This window comes from Scyliorhinus canicula, chromosome 5 (genome assembly GCF_902713615.1).
Source record: "Scyliorhinus canicula chromosome 5, sScyCan1.1, whole genome shotgun sequence".
NCBI lineage: Eukaryota > Metazoa > Chordata > Chondrichthyes > Carcharhiniformes > Scyliorhinidae > Scyliorhinus > Scyliorhinus canicula.
The window spans coordinates 59,932,943-59,953,032 of NC_052150.1; the positions used below are offsets into that span (position 1 = coordinate 59,932,943).

General features: G+C 49.6%; 1 protein-coding gene across 1 annotated transcript in view; it reads right to left on the reverse strand.

The window, feature by feature from the left end:
* Window positions 1–20,090, reverse strand: part of sycp2l (synaptonemal complex protein 2-like) — a 210,125-nt gene that overhangs the window by 81,227 nt on the left and 108,808 nt on the right. The window contains exon 22 of the mRNA XM_038796429.1: window positions 15,785–15,839. Coding sequence (XP_038652357.1) covers window positions 15,785–15,839 — 55 coding nt within the window. The remainder of the gene's footprint in view (window positions 1–15,784; window positions 15,840–20,090) is intronic.

The window sequence follows — 20,090 nt, forward strand, 5'->3', positions numbered from 1 at the left end:
AGGGCCATTAAGGGCCACAATGGTAATGTGTGTGTGGAGATGGAGAATGTAGGTCGGGTTCTAGGTAGGTTTGTCTCAATGTTCACTCTTGAGAGGACAGTGTGGGTATAGAAATCAGGGAGAAGGACTATGATAAAATTAAAGAGATTAACACAGAGAGAAGGTTCTGAGTGGCCTGGCAGGCTTAAAAGTAGACACATTTCCAGGGCCAGACGAGATGTATCCCAGATTGTTGAGTGAAGCAAGGGAGGAAATACCAGGGCCTTGGCAATAATTTTCAATTCCTCTCTGGTCACAGGAGAGATAGATGCTGGAAGACTGGAGGTTAGTCAATATGGTACGTAGACAGTGCAGGAGGCGGCCATTCGGCCCATAAAGTCTGCACCGATCCACTTAAGCCCTCACTTCCACCCTATTCCCGTAACTCCGTCATCCCATCTAACCTTTTTGGACACTAAGGGCAATTTATCTTGGCCAATCCACCTAACCTGCATGTCTTTGGACTGTGGGAGGAAACCAGAGCACCCGGAGGAAACCCACGCAGACACGGGGAGAACGTGCAGACTCCGCACAGACAGTGACCCAGCAGGGAATCGAACCTGGGACCCTGGCGCTGTGAAGCCACAGTGCTATCCACTTGTGCTACTGTGCTGCCCCTATTCAAGAAGGGATGAAGGGAGAAACCAGGAAACTACAGTCCAGTCAGTCTATCCTCAGTGCTGGGGAAACTATTGGAAGCAATTCTGAGAGACAGATTAATCTGCATTTGGAGAGGCAGGGCTTAACCACGAACAGTCCGCATGGTTTTATTAAGGGGAGGTAATGTCTGACCAACTTGATTGAATTTTTCGAACAGGTAACCAGGTGTGCAGATGAGGGAAATGTATTTGACAATGTCTACTTGGATTTCAGCAAGGATTTTAATAAGGTCCCACATGGGAGACTGAGTGAAGGTAAGAGCCAATGGGATCCTAGGAAATTTGGCAAAATGAATCCAGAGTTGGCCGAGTGACAGGAAGCAGAGCGTGATGGCTAATGTACCATCAATTGAACGGGAGACGAGTTGCTGGACAAAAGCAAGGCTTTAATCAGCTAGATGTTAGCCCTGCGGTCGATTACAGTATATGGACGACCGCCGGGAGTACTGGGTATTTATACCCCGCCCTGGAGGCGTGGTTTACTCTGCCTCTCGACCAATCGGGGAGCCGTCACATGACTGGTCTCAACCAATCGGTCGAGAGGCACATGACCGACCAGGGCCAATGGTAAGCCGGTGTTCTGCACCAATGGCAGGCAGCTATGCTAATCATACCACGACAATGGCTGAGGGGTGTTTTTCCGACTGGAAGCCCGTGTCCCCTGGGATTGTGCAGGGGTCAGTGTTGGGGACCATCCTGTTTGTGGTTTAGATAAATGATTATGAATATGGGGAAAAAGCTAGCAGGATGCTGGCACACCAGCTGAGGAAACAGGAAGTGGCGAGAGTGATAGGGAAATTGTGGGATACAGGTGAGATGGTGATTCTGGATCTGGCGGGGGTGAATGAAGTGTTTTGGATTTTACAGTAAATTGTATAAATTGGAACCCCCAGCCGGGCAGGAGGGGATGAAGCGATTTCTTGGGGGGCTGAAGTAACCAAGGACAGCTGGAGTTGGTGGAGGGTTTGGGAGCTCCAATCGGGATTGGGGGACGATGCAATCGGGCAAAGCTCTGGACCGGACGGATACCCGATTGAGTTCTATAAAACATTTTCCGTGCTGTTGGGGCCGCTTCTGGTAAAGGTTTTTTTTTAATAAATTTAGAGTACCCAATTATCTTTTTTCCAATTAAGGGACAATTTACCATGGCCAATCCACCTACCCTGCACATCTTTTGGGTTGGGAGGGTGAAACCCATGCAAATACGGGGAGAATGTGCAAACTCCACATGAACAGCAACCGAGAACTGGGATCAAACCTCGGAGCCGAGAGGCAGCAGTGCTATCCACTGCGCCGCCATGCTGCCCTCTGGTAAAGGCTTTCAATGATCAAAGGAACTGGGAGTGTTCCCCCCCCCCCCCCCCCCCCAATATTGCAGGCATCGATTTCTCTTATTTTGAAACAGGATAAGGATCCGGAGAGCTGCGGGTCGCATAGGCCAATCTCCCTGCCAAATGTGGATGCAAAATTGCTGACAAAGATCTTGGCCACACGTATAGAGGATTGTGTGCCAAGGGTAATAGTGGAGGGCTAGACGGGATTTATTAAGGGAACGACACCTGGCATCTAACATTAGGCAGCTCCTTAACGTAGTAATGATGCCTGCGGAGGGGCGTGAGGTCGAGGCGGTGGTTGCCATGGATGCAGAAAAGGCGTTTGATCGGGTGGAATGGAAATATCTGAGAGAGGTCCTGGGAAGGTTTGGGTAGGGATTTGTGGATTGGGACCGGTTGCTAGATCAGGCATTGGTGGCAAATGTACAGACCCGTTGGGAGGGAATGTAGGAATTATGGGGATATTGGAGTAATTTGGCCGGTTCTCAGGTTACAAAGTGAATATGGGCAAGAGTGAGGTTATTGCGATCCAGGCAAGGGGGCAGGAGAGGAGACTGAGGGAGAAGCCGTTCAAGGTGGTGGGAGGGAGAATTAGGTACCTGGGTATTCAAGCGGCAAGAGACTGGGGTCAGCTTCACAAATTAAATTTGGGCAGGTTGATAGAGCAAATGAAAGGGGACTTCCGCAAGTGGGACGTGCTCTCGCTGTCATTGGCGGGGAGGGTACAGACTGAAAATTGCAGTCCTCCCGAGATTGCTGTTCGTGTTTCAGTCTCTTCCAATTTTCATCCCCAATCATTTTTTAGGAAGATGAACGTGGCGATCTCTGGTTTTATATGGGCCGGGAAAGTGTTGGCCCTCCCGAACTTCATTAATTATTACTGGGTGGCTAATATATTGATAGTTAGGAAGTGGGTAGTGGTGGAGGGTTCGGTGTGGGAGCGAGTGGAGGCGGCATCTTGCAAGGGCATGGGTCTGAAGGCTTTGTTAACAGCACCTCTGCCATTCTCGCCATCTCGTTACTCTACAAGCTCAGTGGTAGTGGCAGCCCCAAGAGTGTGGGGGCTATGGAGGAAGCACATGGTACTGAAGGGGGCATCGGTGTGGTCACTGATCTGTGACAATCACCGGTTCATAGCATTTACAGTACAGGAGGCCATTGGCCCATCGAGTCTGCACTGGCTCTTGGAAAGAGCACCCTACCCAGGCACCCGGAGGAAACCCACGCACACACGGGGAGAACGTGCAGACTCCGCACAGACAGTGACGCATGCCGGGGGGGAGGGGGGGGGGGGAGAAAGAGAGCTGGAAGAGGGCTTCAGGAGATGGCAGCAAGCAGGGATTGAGAGATTTGGAGATCTGTTCATTGAGGAGGGTTTACAGAGCTTGGTGGAGCTAGAGGAGGAGTTTGAGTTCCCGGGGGAGGGGGGGGGGGGATGGGTGCGGGATTTTATCCAGAGGCATCTTCCGGGCTTTCCTTGCCTTCTGCCTTCCACTAAGGGGATTACAGATGAGGCAATGTCAAAAACAGGGGTGCTCGGAAATATATCAGGAACTGATGGAGTGGGAAGGGGTTCCAAGAAGGGAGGTGAAGAGCAAATGGGAGAAAGAGTTGGCAGGGGAGTTGGAAGTTGGGTTATGGGAGGTGGCCGTGCGGAGAGTCAATGCATCCTCGTCATGTGCCAGGCTCAGCCTGATCCAATTTAAGGTGGTCCAGAGGGCTCATATGACTGTGGCTCGGATGAGTAGGTTTTTTTTGAGGAGGTGGAGAACAGGTGTGAGCACTGTGGAGGAGGTCCTGCGAATCATGTGCATATGTTTTGGGTGTGTCCGAGGCAGAGGGGATTATGGCAGGGATTTTCAGATGTCATGTCAGAGGTTCAGGAAGCGAGGGTGACTCCGAGTCCAGAGGTGGCAATATTTGAGCGTCGGAAAATCCAGGAGGTTTGGGAGGGGAAGAGAAGCAGACGTTTCGGCCTTTGCCGAATTGTGTTGTGATGGAGGGACTCGGAGCCTCCAAAGAATCAGCATTGATTCTGAAAGGGATGGTTAAACTTGATTAGGGAAGTAACAGGTAGATAAGAAGGATGCCATAGACACTATTGAATTTGGAGTGGAATGCTTGCTTACCAGGATGAGTGCTGCTCCAAAAACACTGGAGCTCAACATCATACAGGACAAAGCATACCGCTTGATCAACACTGTCGACTGCCTTAATAATTTCACTCCCACCACCAGTGCACAGTAGCAGCAATGTGTGCCATCGATAAGATGCACTACAGCAACTTTCTGAGCCACATTCCAAACCCGTCGCCTCCATCACCTAGGACGAAGGCAAGAAATGCTTTGGATTACCGGCACCTCAAAGCAATGCACCATCCTGGTTTGGAACCATTCCTTCACAGTCATTGGTTTAAAATCATGGAAATCCTGCCTATTAGTAATGTGGGAGTACCCACACTACACACATTGCAATTGAGGGCATTTGGGGATTGGCAACCAGTGCTATTGATACTAGTGAATTAATAAAAAGCCGGGTGGTGCAGTGGTTAGCACTGCTGCCTCAGCACCGAGGACCCAGGATCACTGTCCGTGTGGAGTTTGCATGTTCTTCCCGTGTCTGCATGGGTCTCACCCCCACAACACAGATGTGCTGGGTATGTGGATTGGTCACGCTAAATTGATCCTTAATTGGTGGTGGGGGGTGGGGGGGGGGGGGGGGGGGCATTGGCCACTTTTAAAGTCATGAGATAATTAGCAGAATGAATAGCAATCTGACTAAGCATAAATTATGATGAATAGCAATCTGACTAAGCATAAATCATTGATCGGGGTTAACGCTCGTGGTGTTCCATAAGAAGGAGGATAAGAACAAAAATATGGGAAGTCATTGATATACTCTCAATATGTGCATATAGTTGGCAAATTACCTTCAATATAAATTTAATACTGAGTATTTTGGTAGGAGGACATCTACTCTTGGTCTGAAAATAAGTGCCAAAATGGGAACACCCAAGGGATATAGATGCAAAACTTACAATGTAGCAAAGCAGGTTATTAAGTTATGAAACACCATTGTGGCTCATTTCTAGAGCAGTACAGTTGAAAAGCAAAGAAATTAGATTAAATTTGTATAGACCGGCTGAATCAGCCATGAAACTGTGAAAGGTTCTGATCTCTATAGGGGCCTCACGGTAGCATGGTGGTTAGCATCAATGCTTCACAGCTCCAGGGTCCCAGGTTCGATTCCCGGCTGGGTCACTGTCTGTGTGGAGTCTGCACGTCCTCCCCGTGTGTGCGTGGGTTTCCTCCGGGTGCTCCGGTTTCCTCCCACAGTCCAAAGATGTGCGGGTCAGGTGGATTGGCCATGCTAAATTGCCCGTAGTGTAAGGTTAATGGGGGGATTGTTGGGTTAGGGGTATACGGGTTACGTGGGTTTAAGTAGGGTGATCATTGCTCGGCACAACATCGAGGGCCGAAGGGCCTGTTCTGTGCTGTACTGTTCTATGTAAAAAAGTCATGTTTTTGGGTCAGTGAAATGGCTGGGTTTCTTAAGTTTGTCGTAAGGGCTTCACCAAAGGGCTTAACTTGGAGGTGGCAGCCGTTCATTGAGGGACGGGAGGGGGGGGGAGCGGGAGAAGGCATGGAGGTGACAATACTGGTTGGGAATCTAATGTATGGGTAGTTAGGGCCTTTGATTGGGATGGTTGGGTATGTTATTGTGGGTTTTTTTACTTAAGCACAGACGAACATAAGAACTAGGTGCAGGAGTAGGCCATATGGCCCCTCAAGCCTGTTCCACCAATCAATAAGATCATGGCTGATCTTGTGGACTCAGCTCCACTTTCCAGGCCGAACACCATAACCCTTAACCCCTTTATTCTTCAAAAAACTATCTATCTTTATCTTGAAAACATTTGTTGAAGGAGCCTCTACTGCTTCACTGGGCAAGGAATTCCATAGATTCACAACCCTTTGGGTGAAGAAGTTCCTCCTAAACGTGGTCCTAAATCTACTTCCCCTTAATTTGAGGTTATGCCCCCTAGTTCGGCTTTCACCAGCCAGTGGAAACAACCTGCCCGCATCTATCCTATCTATTCCCTTCATAATTTTATATGTTTCTATAAGATCCCCCCTCATCCTTCTAAATTCCAACGAGTACAGTCCCAGTCTACTCAACCTCTCCTTATAATCCAACCCCTTCAGCTCTGGGATTAACCTAGTGAATCTCCTCTGCACACCCTGCAGCGCCAGTACGTCCTCTCTCAGGTAAGGAGACCAAAACCGAACACAATACTCCAGGTGTGGCCTCACTAACACCTTATACAATTGCAGCATAACCTCCCTAGTCTTAAACTCCATCCCTCTAGCAATGAAGGACAAAATTCCATTCACTTTCTTAATCACCTGTAAACCAACCTTTTGCGACTCATGCACTAGCACACCCAGGTCTCTCTGCACAGCGGCATGCTTTAATATTTTATCGTTTAAATAATAATCCCGTTTGCTGTTATGGATAACCTCACATTTGTCAACATTGTATTCCATCTGCCAGGCCCTAGCCTATTCACTTAACCTATCCCAATCCCTCTGCAGACTTCCGATATCCTCCGCACTTTTTGCTTGACCACTCGTGTATTGGATACCTGTTTAAATGTTAAAATTATAAATGCCTCAATAAAGTATTTTCTAAAAAAAAAAAGGTCAGTGCTCTCCAGGGGGGGGTGACTGCCTCTTTATCTTTGACAAATGCCTCGCTGTTTCTGGCTCTCAGTGGGATGGGACCCTGGGTAAATCAGACTGTAGATAGTTGCGATTGCGCTGGAGAAGCTGTGATTGTTGCCAAGCAGCTGTGTCTCCTGCGTTCTTTCCACCCACCTTCTGTTCTTTAGATCACAAGTTCTTTGATACACGACGGCCTTCAGTTGACTGTTAGGCTTGTTTCCTATCACTCAAGCTTTTATGGAGATGCCAGTTTGGGAACACCTTGCGTTTGCACTTAAGGAGAACCTGGATCTCCTAATCTTTCTCAAACCAGTTTCCTGGTCAAGAGCCTCAGCTTCTCCTCACAGATGCTGACCATCATGGCTGGCTTAAGAGGAGGAGAGAAAAGGAGCGGCGCGGGGGGGAAAGAGGAGAGGCATGAGGGGGGGGGGGGGAATGGCGCGAGCCAGGGTGAGGGAAGGGGAGGAGCGGCACGTGCCAGTGCCGGGGGAGGGGAGGAGCGGCGGAGTCAGAAGCGCCTTCCAGTGCTTGATGCCTTCCCAGCTCAAAGGGACACTCCCTACCCAAGAGGTCGGAGAATGCTACCTTGCAGACTTGAACCTTGACAGAGCAGAGCTGCTGATTCATCTCTGCAGCCTCAGGGCATCAGGTACAGTTGTGATTCGAGACAACAAAGAAAAGTACAGCACAGGAACAGGTCCTTCGCCCTCCAAGCCTGCACCAATCATGATGCCCCATGTTAAAAAATAAATCTTCTGCTGTTACTCGGTCCGCTTCCCTTGTTTCCCTATTCATGTACCCATCCAGATGCCTCGTAAATGTCAATTGATTGACTGATTGATAGATATTTATTGTCACATGTACAGAAGTAAAGTGAAAAGTATTTTTCTGCGGCCAAGGGAACGTATACGGTAGACAAAAGAATAATCAACAGAGTAAATTGACAAATGGTACATCGACAAACAGTGTTTGGTTGCAGTGCGGAACAAGAGGACAAGCAAAGCAAATAAATGAGCAAAACAGCATAGGGCCTCATGAATAGTGTTCTTACAGTGAACAGATCAGATCAAGGGGGAGTCGTTGAGGAGTCTGGTAGCTGCAGAGAAGAAGCTGTTCCTATGTCTGGATGTGCAGGTCTTCAGACTGCTGGACCTTCTGCCCGAAGGTCTGGAAGAAGGCAATGCCAGGGTGGGAGGGGTCTCTGACAATGATGTCTGCCTTCCTGAGGCAGCGGGGGTATAGACAGAACCAATGGGAGGATGGCAAGCTTGTGTGATGCATTGGGCTGAGTTCACTACACTGCAGTTTCTTGCAATCGAGCAGTTCCCATACCAAGCTGTGATGCAGCCAGATAGGATGCTCTCTATGGCACATCATCTGAATTGTATAAGATGGGAACATAGGCTGTCAGGGAAGGTCACAAGTGAAATGTGGAACTTGTTCAAGGAACAGATTCTACGTGTCCTTGATATGTATGTCCCCGTCAGGCAGGGAAGAGATGGTCGAGTGAGGGAACCATGGTTGACAAGAGAGGTTGAATGCCTTGTTAAGAGGAAGAAGGATACTTATGTAAGGCTGAGGAAACAAGGTTCAGACAGGGCGCTGGAGGGGTACAAGATAGCCAGGAGGGAACTGAAGAAAGGGATTAGGAGAGCTAAGAGAGGGCATGAAAAATCTTTGGCGGGTAGGTTCAAGGAAAACCCCAAGGCCTTTTACACATGAGAAATATGAGATGACAAGAACGAGGGTGGGTCCGATCAAGGACAGTAGCGGGAGATTGTGTATTGAGTCTGAAGAGAACGAGTATTTTTCTTCAGTATTTACAAATGAGAGGGGCCATATTGTTGGAGAGGACAGTGTGAAACAGACTGGTAAGCTCAAGGAGGTACTTGTTAGGAAGAAAGATGTGTTGGGCAATTCGAAAAACTTGAGGATAGACAAGTCCCCCGGGCCTGACGGGATATATCCAAGGATTCTATTGGAAGCAAGAGATGAAATTGCAGAGCCATTGGCAATGATCTTTTCGTCCTCACTGTCAACAGGGTTGGTACCAGGGGATTGGAGAGTGGCGAATGGTGTGGCCCTATTCAAAAAAGGGAAGAGGGATAACCCTGGGAATTACAGGCCAGTTAGTCTTACTTCGGTGGTCGGCAAAGTAATGGAAAGGGTACTGAGGGATAGGATTTCTGAGCATATGGAAAGACACTGCTTGATTAGGGATAGTCAGCACGGATTTGTGAGGGGTAGGTCTTGTCTCGCAAGTCTTATTGAATTCTTTGAGGTGACCAAGCACGTGGATGAAGGTAAGGCAGTGGATGTGGTGTACATGGATTTTAGTAAGGCATTTAATAAGGTTCCCCATGGTAGGCTTATGCAGAAAGTAAGGAGGCATGGGACAGTGGGAAATTTGATAACTAACTGGCTAACCGATAGAAGTCAGAGAGTGGTGGTGGATGGCAAATATTCAGCCTGGAGCCCAGTTACCAGTGGCGTACCGCAGGGATTAGTTCTGGGTCCTCTGCTATTTGTGATGTTCATTAATGACTTGGATGAGGGAGTTGAAGGGTGGGTCAGTAAATTTGCAGACAATACTAAGATTGGTGGAGTGGTGGATAGTGAGGAGCACTGTTGTCGGCTGCAAAGAGACATAGATAGAATGCAGAGCTGGGCTGAGAAGTGGCAGATGGAGTTTAACCCTGAAAAGTGTGAGGTTGTCAATTTTGGAAGGACAAATATGAATGCGGAATACAGGGTTAACGGTAGGGTTCTTGGCAATGTGGAGGAGCAGAGAGATCTTGGGGTCTATGATCATAGATCTTTGAAAGTTGCCACTCAAATGGATAGAGCTGTGAAGAAGGCCTATGGTGTGTTAGCGTTCATTAGCAGAGGGATTAAATTTAAGAGCAGTGAGGTGATGATGCAGCTGTACAAAACCCTGGTAAGGCCACATCTGGAGTACTGTGTGCAGTTCTGGTCGCCTCATTTTAGGAATGATGCGGAAGCTTTGGAAAAGGTGCAAAGGAGATTTACCAAAATGTTGCCTGGAATGGAGAGTAGGTTTTACGCGGAAAGGTGGAGGGTGATAGGCCTTTTCTCATTAGAACGGAGAAGGATGAGGTGCGACTTGATAGAGGTTTATAAGATGATCAGGGGAATAGATAGAGTAGACAGTCAGAGACTTTTTCCCCGGGTGGAACAAACCATTACAAGGGGACATAAATTTAAGGTGAATGGTGGAAGATGTAGGGGGGGGTGTCAGAGGTAGGTTCTTTACCCAGAGAGTAGTGGGGGCATGGAATGCACTGCCTGTGGAAGTAGTTGAGTCGGAAACATTAGGGACCTTCAAGCGGCTATTGGATAGGGACATAGATTATGGCAGAATGATCGGGTGTAGATTAATTTGTTCTTAATCTTGGACAAAAGTTTGGCACAACATCGTAGGCCAAAGGGCCTGTTCTGCGCTGTATTTTTCTATGTTCTATGTTCTACCTGCAAACTTATAGATTGATTTGGAGTTGAGTCTTGCCACAGAGTCATGTGTGTATAGAAAGTACAGTAGAGGACTAAGTACACATAGTTGTGGGGCCACGGTTTTGAGGACTATTGTGGAGGAGGTGCTGTTGCCTATCCTGACAGGTTGCGGTCTGTTGGTGAGGAAGTCAAGAATCCAGCTGCACAGGGAGGGGTCGAGTCCAAGATTCAGAATTTGGTTATTAAGTCTTGTTGGGATAGTAATGAAGGCGGAGCTGTAGTTTATGAACAGCAGTCTGACGTAGGTGTCCTTGTTGAGATGTTCGAGTGTTGATTGTCAGGCCAGAGAGATAGCATCTGCTGTGGATCGGTTGCTGCCATAGGCGAATTGCAATGGATCAAGACCACCTGGGAGGCTGGTGTTGATGCATCTCATGACTAGTCGCTTGAAGCATTTCATGACAGGGAGTGGGATAGCTTGATCTTGGTTTCGGACAAAGCTCGGCACAACATCGAGGGCCTGTTCTGTGCTGTTCTATGTTCTATGATAACAGACGTCAGGGCCACCGGTTGGTAGTCATTGAGGCAGGCTACCTTCTTCTTTGGTACTGGTATGGTGGTTTTCTATGTTGCTAATGCAACATAGCGACTATATGAAACCCACACATTGAATTGCAACCATAGATGGACACTCTCAATACCTCATTCAGCGCACAACCCACTCAGTACTCACCCTTGCCAAGTGCAGAAAGTCACTGATCCTTTTCCGGCGCGAGATCCAGGCACGCTGGACTTGGTCATGTCCACTGACCTGAGCTGCCACCTTGGTTCATGCCTTCTTGGTGGGGCGGCCTCCTTCTACCATCCCTCAGCATCAGCACATCGCTCCTTCATGGACTGCCTTCACCGGGGCTTGGAGGCCATCACCCAGGAGACGGGGTGCTTGCTGGCCAGCCAGCATAATATCACGCGTTTTAATTGGATTGGGCGGGATCCGGATTCGCAGCCGCTTTGGCTTCCAACCGCCAAGCGCGCATGTTTTTTCAAGATATAGGGCATGATTCTCAGGCCCCCTTTTGCTCTCACTTGAGCGCGCCTCCTCATGGTCGGTGCCCAAAGGGCCTTGGGGTTCACCTTTGGATGGAGGGGCAGCTGGTTTGAGCCCCAGATGCCCCTGCATCACCTGGATCTGCCAGCCCTGGCGGCTCCCCGATGTCTGCACCAAGGGGTCAATGCCCTCGGCGATGCTCCAGAGTGACTGGGGCATGCTCTGCAGCATCTCAGCAATGCCCCCGAGTGACTGGGACATGCTCTGCAGCATCTCAGCAATGCCCAACTGTAACTGGGACATGCTCTGCAGCATCTCAGCAATGCCCAACTGTAACTGGGGCATGCTCTGCAGCATCTCAGCAATGCCCAACTGTAACTGGGGCATGCTCTGCAGCATCTCAGCAATGCTCCCGAGTGACTGGGGCATGCTCTGCAGCATCTCAGCAATGCCCAACTGTAACTGGGGCATGCTCTGCAGCATCTCAGCAATGCTCCAGAGTGACTGGGGCATGCTCTGCAGCATCTCAGCAATGCTCCCGAGTGACTGGGACATGCTCTGCAGCATCTCAGCAATGCCCAACTGTAACTGGGGCATGCTCTGCAGCATCTCAGCAATGCCCAACTGTAACTGGGGCATGCTCTGCAGCATCTCAGCAATGCTCCAGAGTGACTGGGGCATGCTCTGCAGCATCTCAGCAATGCCCAACTGTAACTGGGGCATGCTCTGCAGCATCTCAGCAATGCTCCCGAGTGACTGGGGCATGCTCTGCAGCATCTCAGCAATGCCCAACTAACTGGGACATGCTCTGCAGCATCTCAGCAATGCTCCCGAGTGACTGGGGCATGCTCTGCAGCATCTCAGCAATGCCCAACTGTAACTGGGGCATGCTCTGCAGGATCTCAGCAATGCGCCCGAGTGACTGGGGCATGCTCTGCAGCATCTCAGCAATGCTCCCAAGTGACTGGAGCATGCTCTGCAGCATCTCAGCAATGCTCCCGAGTGACTGGGGCATGCTCTGCAGCATCTCAGCAATGCCCAACAGTAACTGGGGCATGCTCTGCAGCATCTCAGCAATGCTCCCGAGTGACTGGGACATGCTCTGCAGCATCTCAGCAATGCCCAACTGTAACTGGGACATGCTCTGTAGCATCTCAGCAATGCTCCCGAGTGACTGGGGCATGCTCTGCAGCATCTCAGCAATGCTCCCGAGTGACTGGGGCATGCTCTGCAGCATCTCAGCAATGCCCAACTGTAACTGGGACATGCTCTGCAGCATCTCAGCAATGCCCAACTGTAACTGGGACATGCTCTGCAGCATCTCAGCAATGCTCCCGAGTGACTGGGGCATGCTCTGCAGCATCTCAGCAATGCGCCCGAGTGACTGGGGCATGCTCTGCAGCATCTCAGCAATGCTCCCGAATGACTGGGGCATGCTCTGCAGCATCTCAGCAATGCCCAACTGTAACTGGGGCATGCTCTGCAGCATCTCAGCAATGCTCCCGAGTGACTGGGGCATGCTCTGCAGCATCTCAGCAATGCTCCCGAGTGACTGGGACATGCTCTGCAGCATCTCAGCAATGCCCAACTGTAACTGGGACATGCTCTGCAGCATCTCAGCAATGCCCAACTGTAACTGGGGCATGCTCTGCAGCATCTCAGCAATGCTCCCGAGTGACTGGGACATGCTCTGCAGCATCTCAGCAATGCCCAACTGTAACTGGGGCATGCTCTGCAGCATCTCAGCAATGCCCAACTGTAACTGGGACATGCTCTGCAGCATCTCAGCAATGCTCCCGAGTGACTGGGACATGCTCTGCAGCATCTCAGCAATGCTCCCGAGTGACTGGGGCATGCTCTGCAGCATCTCAGCAATGCCCAACTGTAACTGGGACATGCTCTGCAGCATCTCAGCAATGCCCAACTGTAACTGGGGCATGCTCTGCAGCATCTCAGCAATGCTCCCGAGTGACTGGGGCATGCTCTGCAGCATCTCAGCAATGCTCCCGAGTAACTGGGGCATGCTCTGCAGCATCTCAGCAATGCCCAACTGTAACTGGGGCATGCTCTGCAGCATCTCAGCAATGCCCAACTGTAACTGGGGCATGCTCTGCAGCATCTCAGCAATGCCCAACTGTAACTGGGGCATGCTCTGCAGCATCTCAGCAATGCCCAACTGTAACTGGGACATGCTCTGCAGCATCTCAGCAATGCCCAACTGTAACTGGGGCATGCTCTGCAGCATCTCAGCAATGCCCAACTGTAACTGGGGCATGCTCTGCAGCATCTCAGCAATGCCCAACTGTAACTGGGACATGCTCTGCAGCATCTCAGCAATGCTCCAGAGTGACTGGGGCATGCTCTGCAGCATCTCAGCAATGCTCCCGAGTGACTGGGGCATGCTCTGCAGCATCTCAGCAATGCTCCCGAGTGACTGGGGCATGCTCTGCAGCATCTCAGCAATGCTCCCGAGTGACTGGGGCGTGCTCTGCAGCATCTCAGCAATGCCCAACTGTAACTGGGGCATGCTCTGCAGCATCTCAGCAATGCCCAACTGTAACTGGGGCATGCTCTGCAGCATCTCAGCAATGCCCAACTGTAACTGGGACATGCTCTGCAGCATCTCAGCAATGCCCAACTGTAACTGGGACATGCTCTGCAGCATCTCAGCAATGCTCCCGAGTGACTGGGGCATGCTCTGCAGCATCTCAGCAATGCCCAACTGTAACTGGGACATGCTCTGCAGCATCTCAGCAATGCTCCCGAGTGACTGGGGCATGCTCTGCTGCATCTCAGCAATGCTCCCGAATGACTGGGGCATGCTCTGCAGCATCTCAGCAATGCTCCCGAATGACTGGGACATGCTCTGCAGCATCTCAGCAATGCCCAACTGTAACTGGGGCATGCTCTGCAGCATCTCAGCAATGCCCAACTGTAACTGGGACATGCTCTGCAGCACTTCGGCCACTCCTATCTGAGAGCTGGACATATCCCGCAGCACCACATCAATGTTAGCCTGGCACTGGATCACACCCCCAGCAAGTCAGACATTCTGCCGAGACCCTCAGCCATGGCTTTGGGACACCTTCATTATGGCACCAACGTCACGCACCAAGCTCTCCACTGCAGTCACCACCCTAGTAGTGTTGGCCTTGGTGCCACGCATTGTCGCCAACATCTGCGTCCGTGATCTCTGGGACTCCTTCAATCGGATATGGACCTGCAGGAGTGTCGCTGACATCTCCCCCTGATGGTACCAGCTCCTCCCCAACTTTTCCATCAGCTCCAGGTGACCCTGTGTTTAGCATCAGGCTGGGTCCCAGCTGGGTCTTGGGATTCAGCAGACCTCCAACAGCTATCTCGCCTGGGGGTTCCTGCCTCCATCTGATGTGTGGTGCTGATGAGATTGTGCCCAGAAGCACTGTGCCACCATGCTGCCCAAGTAGGGCAATAACAACTTACGTTTGTGTGAGTCCTCCGTTGGGGGTCTAGTGGATCCTTACCTCCGAGGCTTTCGCCGATCCACGCATTGGTGACCACGGCCACCTCAGTCACCTCCAGGACCCGTTCCTTGAAGGTGGTGAGGATTCTCAAGTCCGGCATGCCATTGCCAATCTAGGCCCTCTCCCAGTGCTTGTGTGAGAGCTTTGCAGAGACACAAGAGAGGGCATTGTTAGCCACACGCATGTTCACAGTGGCAGGGGGTGATGGAAGGGTTAGGGGCCGCATGGAGGGTGGGACCGTTGGTATCAACCATGCTGCCCGGTGTAGGTTGCCGACTGCTCTCCAATGCTGCAAGAAGGTCCTTCTGGTCACAATCTGAGCTTACAGTCGCTGCCACTTTGTCCCAGGCAGCAATGGCTGCCCTGTGGCTCACCTTCCGGGACCCTCGGGGGGGGGGGGGGGGAGAGAAAGAAACAGCACATCCTTCATGGCCTCATCACATCTCGGAGCCCTGCCAAGCCCACACCGCTGACTCTTGGGGCTGGTCTTCTCGGAGCCATGGCTGTGAGCTGAGTGGGGTTTGCTGTGCAAGTGCTGTTTACATGCTGCTCGACCTTGAAAGCGGAGGGCTGGCAATCGTGGCCCTGGCAAACTGGCTGGTGAGCCTTCATTTGCGACAAGACCGAGCGCCAGAAAGCTCGCAGCAGTTCCCACTCGCTACCACACTTAAAAATCTTTCCAGAGAATCGCACCCATAGTTTTTAACTAGCATCAAGAAGGCAAAACTGTGACCCGAGGTCTTTAGAATACGGAACTGTTATGATAAACGTGAACAGTATTGCACAGGACAGTTTAAGTGTCACAAATGTACAATTAACTTAAAATTGAAATAATTCTTTACACAAATAACTCTCTACTGAGTCCATTAATTATTTGATAACTATCAAGTTGCCAATTGCAAATGAGGTAATAAACTGTAAAGGGAGTGAATGCAAATCAGATTAACTGACAATTTTATGACAATTTCCAATTCAATTCTCATTCAAGGGAAATTTATTCTCTTACCTGAAATTTCCCTGCAGAGTCAGGTGAACTTCGAAAATCAAAAACATCCCTTTCCCTTGAGGGAGACAAAAAAAATTAGAATTTAATTTTCCTTGTTCATATTTTCCTGCTCATTATTCCCTATACTTGTTTCAACAACATCTCAAACATAGTAAAATGGCCAAAGGTGCTTCTCAGGAGGGTGGAGTGCTAACAGTCAACATTTGATACAGTCACGTTAATATTAGGACAGGTCACCTAAATTTTACCAAAGAAATAGGCTTCAAAGAATGACTGAAAATGAGGAATGCAAGGCTTGGAAAAGAAATTCCAGAGCCTAGGTAGCCGAAGGCACAGCCACCAACAGTGCAGTGACAGGACCTGGGGACACAGAAGAGGAACACAGATTTCAGAGGGTTGTAAGGCTAGAGACCACTCCCACCAAATAAATATTGATACCCTGGGCATCTCTGACCAGACAGTGATTAGTCTGACACCAATGCAGCACACAGGACACATCTGGCTGGAGGAGAGTATGATATTTATGGTGATAAATTCAGAAATTTACAAAAACGTTGATCTACATGGATCATAAACATAACATCTCAATTTCAAACAGATCATTATCACCCAGTGCAGCCCCCTGCTTGTGACTGGAAATATGCAAGTGACCTAATGCCAGAGGTTTTAGGGTCTAGGAAGAAGCTGCAAATGCAGCTTGACCTACTATCCATAGGTCGGGTGGTGCGACAGCTGCGTGAAAACAAGAGGGATGTCTAAGAGTATGGGGAGAAGGTCAGCCGTCTGTTTACTCATCAGCTAAGGCGGCAGGAGCTGCCAGGGAGATGATGCAGATACAGGGTGTGCGTTGGTCTCTACCCAGAGAAAATTAATGAGAATTTCACTCCTTTTACGAGGAACTTTACAGTTCGGAGCTGCCGTACGATGAGCAGGAGATTGCCAAGTTTTTGGAAGACCCAGAGTTTCCTCAGGTGGCGGATGGTTTGCAGGTAGCATAAGATGCACTGCTGGATCTGGAGGATGCCCGCATGGCTTTGGGAAAGAAGCAGCCAGTGAAGAGGCCGGGACCTGATGGGTTCCCGGTAGAATTTTACATGAATTGCAAGGACCAGCTGGCCCCATTGGTTCTGAGGATGTTTAATGACCTATTGGAGTGGTGTTCCCATCCAGAGACGTTGAGAGGACCACCTATCTCCCTTCTTCTTTAGAAGGACAAGGGCCCCACAGAGTGTAGATCATACTGCCCAGTTCTGCTCAACGCAGGTGCAAAACTGTTGGCTAAAAGGGCAGCACGGTAGCATGGTGGTTAGCATAAATGCTTCACAGCTCCAGGGTCCCAGGTTCAGTTCCCGGCTGGGTCACTGTGTGCGCAGTCTGCACGTCCTCCCCGTGTGTGCGTGGGTTTCCTCCGGGTGCTCCGGTTTCCTCCCACAGTCCAAAGATGTGCGGGTTAGGTGGATTGGCCATGCTAAATTGCCCGCAGTGTCCTAAAAAAGTAAGGTTAGGGGGGGGTTGTTGGGTTACGGGTATAGGGTGGATACGTGGGTTTGAGTAGGGTGATCATTGCTCGGCACAACATCGAGGGCCGAAGGGCCTGTTCTGTGCTGTACTGTTCTATGTTCTATCAGATGGGGTGTGTGTGGGGCAGAAAACTGAGTTTTAACATAATTCTTCTGCCGGCAGAGAGACCTGAACCGAGGCTGAAAGGGATCAAGGGATAGGGGCGGGGGGGGGGGGGGGGGGGGGAAGGCGGGATCAAATTATTGAACTTGATGATCAGCCATGATCATAATGAATGGTGGAACAGGCTTGAAGGGCTGAATAGCCGCTTCCTGCTTCCATTTTGTGTGTTTCTATCTTAAAGTATTTTCAGGTGAGAGTTGCTGTCAGGCAATTGCTTGACTTTTCTGGGGGCACCGCCATCCACCTTGCTGGAAAGGATCCGCTCGTGTGCGGGGTTGGGGGAGGGTAGCATGTCTGGGATTTATAGGCAGATTATAGGAGAAGAGCTCATTTCAGTGGAGGAGGTATAGAGCGAGTCCCTCCATATGGTAAATGATACATCATCCTGTGCGAGACCAAGCTTGTTACAACTCAAGGTTGTATTTGGGACACACCTCAGCAAGGCCAGGATGAGTACAAAGAACAAAGAAAATTACAGCACGGGAACAGGCCCTTCGGCCCTCCCAGCCTGCACCGATCCAGATCCTTTATCTAAACCTGTCCCCTATTTTCCAAGGTCTACTTTCCTCTGTTCCCGCCCGTTCATATATCTGTCTAGATGCATCTTAAATGATGCTATCGTACCCGCCTCAACCACCTCCGCTGGCAAAGCGTTCCAGGCACCCACCACCCTCTGTGTAAAAAACTTTCCACGCACATCTCCCTTAAACTTTCCACCTCTCACTTTGAAATAGTGACCCTTGTAATTGACACCCCCAATCTTGGAAAAAGCGTGTTGCTATCTACCCTGTCCATACCTCTCAATTTTGTAGACCTCAATCAGGTCCCCCCTCAACCTCAGTCTTTCCAACGAAAACAATCCTAATCTACTCGACCTTTCTTCATAGATAGCACCCTCCATACCAGGCAACATCCTGGTGAAACTCCTCTGCACCCTCTCCAAAGCATCCACATCCTTCTGGTAATGTGGCGACCAGAACTGCACGCAGTATTCCAAATGTGGCCTAACCAAAGTCCTATACAACTGTAATATGACCTGCCGACTCTTGTACTCAATACCCCGTCCGATGAAGGCAAGCCTTCTTGACCACTATCAACCTGCGTTGCCACCTTCAGGGTACAATGGACCTGAACTCCCAGGTCTCTCTGTACATCAATTTTCCCCAGGACTCTTCTATTGACCATATAATCCGCTCTAAAATTAGATCTTCCAAAATGCATCACCTCACATTTGCATGGATTGAACTCCATCTGCCATTTCTCTACCCAACTCTCCAATCTATCTATATTTTGCTCTATTCTCTGACTGTCCTCCTCTCTATCTGCAACTCCACCAATCTTAGTATCATCTGAAAACTTGCTAATCAGACCACCTATACCTTCCTCCAGGTCATTTATATATATCACAAACAACAATGATCCGAGCACGGATCCCTGTGGAACACCACTAGTGACCCTTCTCCATTTTGCGACACTCCCTTCCACCACTACTCTCTGTCTCCTGTTGCCCAGCCAGTTCTTTATCCATCTAGCTAGTACACCCTGAACCCCATAAGACTTCACTTTTTCCATCAACCTGCCATGGGAAAATTTATCAAACGCCTTACTGAAGTCCATGTATATGACATCTACAGCCCCTCACTCATCAATTAACTTTGTCACTTCCTCAAAGAATTCTATTAGGTTTGTAAGACATGACCTTCCCATGCTGCCCATCACTGATAAGTCTATTTTCTTCCAAATGTGAATAGATTCTATCCCTCAGTATCTTCTCCAACAGTTTGCCTACCACTGACGTCAAGCTCACAGGTCTATAATTCCCTGGATTATCCCCGCTACCCTTCTTAAACAAAGGGACAACATTAGCAATTCTCCAGTCCTCCGGGACCTCACCCGTGCTCAAGGATGCTGCAAAAATATCTGTTAAGGCCCCAGCTATTTCGACCCTCGCTTCCCTCAGCAACCTGGGATAGATCCCATCCGGTCCTGGGGACTTTTCCACCTTAATGTCTTTTAGAATACCCAAAACTTCCCCCTTCCGTATGACGACATGACCTAGAGTATTTAAACATCCATCCCTAGCCTCAACATCCGTCATGTCCCTCTGCTTGGTGAATACCGATGCAAAGTACTCATTAAGAATCTCACCCATTTCCTCTGACTCCACGCATAAATTTCCTCTTTTGTCTTTGAGTGGGCCAATCCTTTCTCTAGTTACCCTCTTGCTCCTTACATACGAATAAAAGGCTTTGGGATTTTCCTTAACCCTGTTAGCCGAAGATATTTCATGACCCCTTTTAGCCCTCTTCATTGCACGTTTGAGATTCTTCCTACTTTCCCGATATTCCTCCAAAGCTTCATCAGTTTTGAGTTGCCTTGATCTTATGTATGCTTCCTTTTTCATCTTAGCTAGTCTCACAATTCCACCCATTATCCATGGTTCCCTAATCTTGCCATTTCTATCTCTCATTTTCACAGGGACATGTCTGTCCTGCACTCTAATCAACCTTTCCTTAAAAGACTCCCACATTTCAAATGTGGATTTACCCTTAAACAGCTGCTCCCAGTCCACATTCCCTTGCTCCTGCCGAATTTTGTTATACTCTGCCTTTCCCAATTTAGC